Below are 7,137 nucleotides of genomic sequence, written 5' to 3'. Positions count from 1 at the left end.
AGTCTCCTGCCTCAGCCTCCCAAGTAGCTGGGACCACAGGTGCCCGCCACAGCACCTGGCCATTTTTTGGTTGCAGCCATCATTGTTGTTTTGGCGGGCCTGGGCTGGATTCGAATCCACCACCTTAGCCACTTGAGCCACAGGCACCGAGCCTCTACTGGATTTTTAAATGGAGTTTCAGGAGAAAATGAAAGTAAATGCATATGTTCAATCTGCCATCTTGAACTGGAAATTCCACCGACTATTCATTTTTCAAGGCCCAGCACAAATGCTACCACCTCCAGGAATTCTTCCCTGCGCCTCAAAATATAATCAAGACCAGGTGTGGTGGTTTATCCCTATAAGCCAAGGCAGGTGGATTGTTTGAGCTCAGGAGTTCGAGACCCCTGCATCTACTAAAAACAGAAAAATTAGACAGGCATTGTGGTAGGTGACTATAGTCCTAGTTACTTGGGAGGCTGTGCCAAGTGGATTGCTTCAGCCCATAGTTTGAGTTTGCTGTGAGCTAGGCTGATACTACAGCACTCTAGCCTGGGGGCAACAGAGTGAGATTATCTAAAAAAAGAGTAATAAAATAAAAAATAAAAATAGAAAAATTAGCTGGGTGTCATGGCATGCACCTGTAGTCCTAGCTACCCATGGTGACAGAGTAAGACTGTCTAAAAAACAAAACAGGGGCTCGGCACCTGTGGCTCAAGTGGCTAAGGCGCCAGCCACATACACCTAAGATGGTGGGTTCCAATCCAGCCCAGACCCGCCAAACAACAATGATGGCTGCAATCAAAAAATAGCCGGGCGTTGTGGCGGGCACCTGTGATCCCAGCTACTTGGGAGGCTGAGGCAGGAGACTCGCTTGAGCCCAGGAGTTGGAGGTTGCTGTGAGCTGTGAAGCCACAGTACTCTACCCAGGGGGATAGCTTGAGGCTCTATCTCAAAACAACAACAACAACAACAACAACAACAACAACAACAGGCTCGGCACCTGTGGGTCAAGCAGCTAAGGCACCAGCCACATACACCAGAGCTGCCAGTTCAAATCCAGCCAGGGCCTGCCAAACAACAATGACGGCTGCAACCAAAAAATAGCTGGGTGTTGTGGTGGGTACCTGTAGTCCCAGCTACTTGGGAGGCAGAGGCAGGAGAATCACTTGAACCCAGGAGTTGGAGGTTGCTGTGAGCTGTGATGCCATCGCACTCTACCCAGGGGGACAGCTTGAGGCTCTGTCTCACACACACACACACAAAAAAGAAAGACAATAGGGGGCAGCACCTGTGGCTCAAAGGAGTAGGGTGCTGGCCCCATATGCCTGAGGTGGTGGGATCAAACCCAGCCCCAGCCAAAAACTGTTAAAAAAAACAAAAAACAAAAAAAAATGACAACAGGGCCAGGCACAGTGGCTCACACCTGTAATCCTAACACACTGGGAGGCCAGGGCGGGTGGATTGCCTAAGCTCACGGGTTTGAGACCAGCCTGAGTAAGAGGGAGACCCCATCTTTAAAAAATAGCCAGGCACTGTGGGGGGCATCTGTAGTCCCAGCTACTTGGGAGGCTGAGGCAAGAGAATTTCTTATGCCCAAGACTTTGAGGTTGCTATGAGCTATGACACCATGGCACTATACTGAGGACAACAAAGTGAAACTCTGTCTCAAAAAAATAAATAAATAAAAATAAAAGGCTCGGTGCCTATAGCTCAACCGGCTAAGGCGCCAGCCACGTACACCTAAGGTGGCGGGTTCGAATCCCCAGCCCGGGCCCGCCAAACAACAATGATGGCTACAACCAAAAAACAGCCGGGCGTTGTGGCGGGCGCCTGTGGTCCCAGCTACTTGGGAGGCGGAGGCAGGAGACTCGCTTGAGCCCAGGAGTTGGAGGTTGCTGTGAGCTGTAATGCCACGGCACTCTGCCCAGGGGGACAGCTTGAGGCACTGTCTCCAAAAATAAATAAATAAATAAATAAATAAATAAAAATAAAAAATAAACAACAACAACAACAACAAAAAAGACGGAATTCATTCAGTCATAGGACAAATACTTATTGAGTGTCTCTTTCTTACAGGTGTGGCACTGTGTTAAATGAAGGAAGAAAGGGCACCATTTTCTCACCTTCAGAGGCTTCACAGTCTAGTGGATAAGACAAGACAATGAAGCAAGGTCTTTATACTCAGTGTGGCAAATACTGGGGAAAACAACTATTGCACAGAAGGCTCTAGGTACCTAGAGGGCCATAACCCAACTGGAGAGGTCAGGAAATGCCTCCTAGGATAAGAAACATGAGCTGAGACTTGAAGGTAAAGTAGGTCTTAGCCTTAGACAAAGAGCTGGAGAAAAGTATTCCAAGCAGAGGTTCTGTGCCTCTCTCCAATCTGAGTGGCCTTTCCCAGGCACAAATCCAGCCGTATCACTCTATGGTCAAGACTCTTCCGGGAGGCCCTTCCTGGGTTCCAACAGCACTTACCATGCTGTACTAGAATTGTTAGTCTTTCTCCAGCCCTCCCTCCCTCACCAGACTGTGAGCAAGCTCCCTGAGGAGGTCCTGCCCAATTCATTTCTGGTGCTTAGCCTAGGGTTGAGTGGGTCACACCAGGTCTGTGATTCTTTTGCCTTTACTATCCTTGGTCCCTCTAGTGGTCCTCGGGGTTTAGGGAGGTGGGCTATACTGTGTTGCTGGGAGATGAATCTGAAGACCAGATTCTATAATCCTGTGTCAGTGGGATTCCCTAGCTGTGACAGCGCTGTTCCCCAGAATAGAAAAAGCAAGGCTTTCTTGCCAGAAAAAGAAACACTCATCTCACATCATCTCTTAGAAACAGAGTAAAGGATTCACAGCTCAGGAGAGAGGAGAGATGCAGTCTCAGAGGCTACTCCAACCCAATTCTCTTCCCAGGGGGGATTGAAGCTTCCTACTTCTGCCCTTAACATCTACTTATCAGGTTCTCTACCCAACCCTGGGGTGCCTGTAGGGCTCCCTCTTGCTCAATCTAAACCAGCCCCTGGGGTAAAAGGCTAGAGATCCCACTCTCTGGTTGGTGGAATGTCAGAATTTTGTCACTGAAAGGTTCTTCCAGATAGATCATCTGTTTCACAATCCTACCTCCCTACACTCCCCTCACCATATGGAAGAAAAACTGAGGCCAGGAGAGAGACAGGGTTTTGCTCAAGACCATACAAAAGACCATACTTCCGTTTTAGAAGCAGAGTTAGGACCTGAACCCATGCCTTCCCCTTCCTTGTCTAAAGCTTTGTCTCAAACTGCTCTGTGGAGGTGGGTTGTCAATAGTTCTTTGAGTAGGAGAGCTATGGAGGGGAGGGTGCCATTGTTTCCTCTTCCTACAGATTCCAGTCTGGCTTGTTCCCTCAATGTTTGAATGGGGGTGGGAGAAAGCAGGAGAAAAGAGGCCTAAGGGCAGGACTGACCTTGGCCTTACAGGCAGTCATGCCCCTACCCTGCAAGAAGAGCTGGGAAAGGGACAACTGAAGGATAGTCCTTAGAGGGCTTGGGCCAGTCCTGCCTCTAGAGGCTCCAAGGGAAACCCCCCACCCACCCTCTGTTCTTCCTGGGTACAGACCAGTGGGAAAGAAGATATTAATGACATCCTGGTTGAAGAGGAGAAAGGAATGGAGTCCACTGCTTGTTCTGGTCCCAGAAGGCTCTCTCTCTTGTGCCCTTCACAGGCAGCCTCAACTCCTAGGCCAGCTGGGTCAACAATACAGACAAAATCAGAAGTCAAATGTACTCCCTAAAGTTTATAGATAGGTAGTTTCCACCAAGGCAAAAAAGGCAGCCAGTGAGACTAGGTGTGACTCCTCCACTGACTCTGTGTGTAAGTTCAGGCAAGTTTCTGAAGACTTGTGATGTGTTTCACCTTCGAGATAGGGGAAATAATGATCCCCTTTCTCATTCTGTAGACATACAATGTGTTTAAAGGGGCTGGCACAAAGCAGTTATCACTAGTAAAGATAAAAAGTATAATCAGATAATCAGGGTTCAAATCTTGACTCTATTTTTTACTTATATTTTTGTGGAGACAAGTTTTTTTTTTTTTTTTTGACAGAGAGTCTCACTCTGTCGCTCTTGGTAGAGTGCTGTGGCGTCACAGCTCACAGCAACCTCCAGCTCTTGGGTTTAGGTGATTCTCTTGCCTCAGCCTCCTGAGTAGCTGGGACTACAGGTGCCCGCTACAACACCCAGCTATTTTTTTGTTGTTGTAGTTTGGCCGGGGCAGGGTTCGAACCCACCACCCTTGGTATATGGGGCTGGTGTCCTACTCACTGAGCCACAGGCACCACCACCCCTTTTTTTTTAAGACCCTCACTATGTCACCCTTAGTAGAATGCTGTGATGTCACAGTTCACAGCAGCCTCAACCTCTGGGACTTAAGTGATTCTCTTGCCTCAGCCTCCCCAGTAGGTGGGACTACAGGCACCCACCACAACGCCCGGCTATTTTTTGTTGCAGTTGTCATTGTTGTTTAGCTGGCCTGGGCCAGGTTTGAACCTACCAACTTCGGTGTATGCAGCTGACGCCATAGCCACTATGCTACGGGCACCGAGCCAAGACAAGGTCTTGCTATATTGCCCAGGCTGGTCTTGAACTCCTGGCCTCTAGCGATCCTCCTTATCCAGTCCTCCCAAAGTGCTAGGATTACAGCTGAATACTGGTCTGGTTTTTACTTTTTGCATGACCTTGGGCAGTTATTTAACCTCTAGGTGACTCAATCTCTTCATCTATAAAAACATCATTTACCTAATAGGGTTGCCATGAAGATGCAAAGAATGCCATGTAAAGTGCTCAGAATGATGCCTGGCACATGCATTCGGTCAACGTTTTCTTTTTTTTTTTTTTTTTTGAGACAGAGCCTCAAGCTGTCCCCCTGGGTAGAGTGCTGTGGCATTACAGCTCACAGCAACCTCCAACTCCTGGGCTCAAGCGAGTCTCCTGCCTCCACCTCCCAAGTAGCTGGGACCACAGGCGCCCGCCACAACGCCCGGCTATTTTTTGGTTGCAGCCGTCGTTGTTTGGCGGGTCCGGGCTGGGGATTCGAACCCGCCACCTTAGGTGTACATGGCTGGCGCCTTAGCCGGTTGAGCCACAGGCGCCGAGCCCGGTCAATGTTTTCAAAGCAAAACAGTCTAAATAGGCTCTTTCTAGTAGGCCTTGACCTACAGTTTGCATAATGAAGCTCTCCTTTTCCCTTAGGTGGGTACAGCCACAGCCCTGCTCTGGAGAAATCTGGCACTCACCTTCAAGGCTAAGTACACACTTGGCATGCAAGTCCTTCCCCCAGGAAGCCTTCCCTGAGTGCTCCACCCATCAGACTTTCCTCCCATTCCCTCATCTCAGAAGGTCAGAGCTCTGGCTGTTCTGGGAGCCCCCATGGCTTTTTCCCTCTGCTCCCTTACAGATCAGCCTGGCACAGAGCTGGGCACACAGTGGGGCTCCAGGAAGACTTATTGGCTGACATATTCACTGTGAGCTCCTGGTTTGGGGCCAGGAGTAGCTGGCAATTCCTCAGTTCCCCAGAACTGGCTGCAAAGTGGTAGCAGGTCTAAATCACACCCTTCACTGGCATCAGGGCCCTGGGGAGCCTGCTGAGGCCCCAGCTGCCCTTTTGGCTCTGAATCTAGACCAGTAACAACAACGTAAGAGGGAGGTTGCTATTTCTTCTTCTCCCCAAGAAGGTACAGATGAGATCCAAATATGCAGTTTACCTGGGAGGCTGGCAGGGAGGTGAAGGCACAAACACCGATGTTGCTGCTACTATTCTCTCTGCTATGGGTCTAGGAACTTTCAAATAATTTTAGGTGGGGCTGGAGAGATACTGAAGAACACTAGATGTTTTTGGTGCTCCAGGTCTTGGCAATTTTCAGCACATATATGCCCTTTACCCAAATCTCTTCTGTGCAGAAGAGCACTATAGCCTTACAGGAACCAAACTCTTTCCCCGTTGGCAGGAGGAGAAAAGAACCGGTTGTCTCACAACAGGGACTGGGGTGGGAGGTGGAAGAGATGGCCCCATCTGGGTGGGATTTAAGCTGTTAGGCTCTAGGTACTTCCCAGCCGCCACCTCCCTGCTCCCAATAATTTGTCAGGAAAAACTTCCAAGAGACTGTGCCTCCCATTTCAAGTCCCCAGGACCCATCAACACCCCACTCACCCTTGAGAGGCAATTAATTTGACGTCACCTCCACCCTAGGATTTACAGATTTATTGGGAGGGATCCTGAGGAGTTAGGTGGAGAGTTTTAACTCCCTCCTCTCCAGCCTAACTCCGGGAGCGTGAATTCGTGCCCTCTGGCCCTACGCTGAGGACTCATCCCCCCGGCCCGCAGAGTCCACACTCACCAGCTCCATCCTCAGCGCCATGATCTTGTCCCCCAGGCCGTGGCCCGAGCTAGGCGCTCCGGGGAGCAGCAGGGCGCCGGAGGTTCCTGGCTCCCACTCGCCGCGCAGCCCGCGGAGCAGCCCTTCGGGGGTCTTCCTGCCCACCTTGCCCTCCACGTCTCGCAGGTCAGGCGTCTGAGACTCCACTGTTGCCTCCATGCGGGCCCAAGCCTGAACAGGGCTGGGCGACCGGACGCCTGGGTCCCGCTCCCGGGGTCCTCCTTTCTCCGGGGCTAATGCGAAGCGGAACCGGTGGGTCCCCGCCCGCGCGGTGCGGGGGCGGGAGGAGGGCGCCGTAACACTCAGAAAAGCCACGCAGCACCGTGGACAGATATATATTCCAAAGCTGCGCACACAACTTCTGGCCCTGGGAGGCGTGAGACTGGGCAATCTTGGATTTGAACCTGAAGGAACACTGGGGAGAGTTCAGCTCTTCGCCCCACCCTGGCAATGACTCCAGCCGGGCACACGGTGGGCGCCCAGTAGTTTGCTGAATGAAGACTAGGCAGCTTCAGTCAATCAGGGGTGTGGGAGTTTAAGAATAGCGGTACCAGAGAGCTGCAGAGGGTCTGGGAGGCTTCCTGGAGCAGATGAACAGATGAACTGGGTCTCTACAACGAAGGCTGGAACTTAGCTACCCGCCCCCACGAGGCTAAAATCCAGGCTGGGAGGAGCAATGAGAGGTGAAGCTGAAGAGGTCCACATGGCTTGATCTTGCTTGGGCTTACAAGCAAAATTCTTCTTTTTTTTTTTT

At 50.9% G+C, this 7,137-nt stretch overlaps 1 protein-coding gene across 1 annotated transcript in view; it reads right to left on the bottom strand.

Moving 5' to 3' along the window:
- LURAP1 (leucine rich adaptor protein 1) overlaps positions 1-6,628 on the bottom strand; it is a 19,846-nt gene extending 13,218 nt beyond the window's left edge. The window contains exon 1 of the mRNA XM_003801415.2: positions 6,345-6,628. Coding sequence (XP_003801463.1) covers positions 6,345-6,542 — 198 coding nt within the window. The 5' untranslated portion in view covers positions 6,543-6,628. The remainder of the gene's footprint in view (positions 1-6,344) is intronic.
- Between the last annotated feature and the right edge of the window lie 509 nt (positions 6,629-7,137).

This window comes from Otolemur garnettii, unplaced genomic scaffold (assembly GCF_000181295.1).
Source record: "Otolemur garnettii isolate 467f Iridium unplaced genomic scaffold, OtoGar3 scaffold00210, whole genome shotgun sequence".
NCBI lineage: Eukaryota > Metazoa > Chordata > Mammalia > Primates > Galagidae > Otolemur > Otolemur garnettii.
The sequence above is the reverse complement of the archived record's forward strand: the minus strand, read 5'-3'. Positions and strand labels throughout refer to the sequence as shown.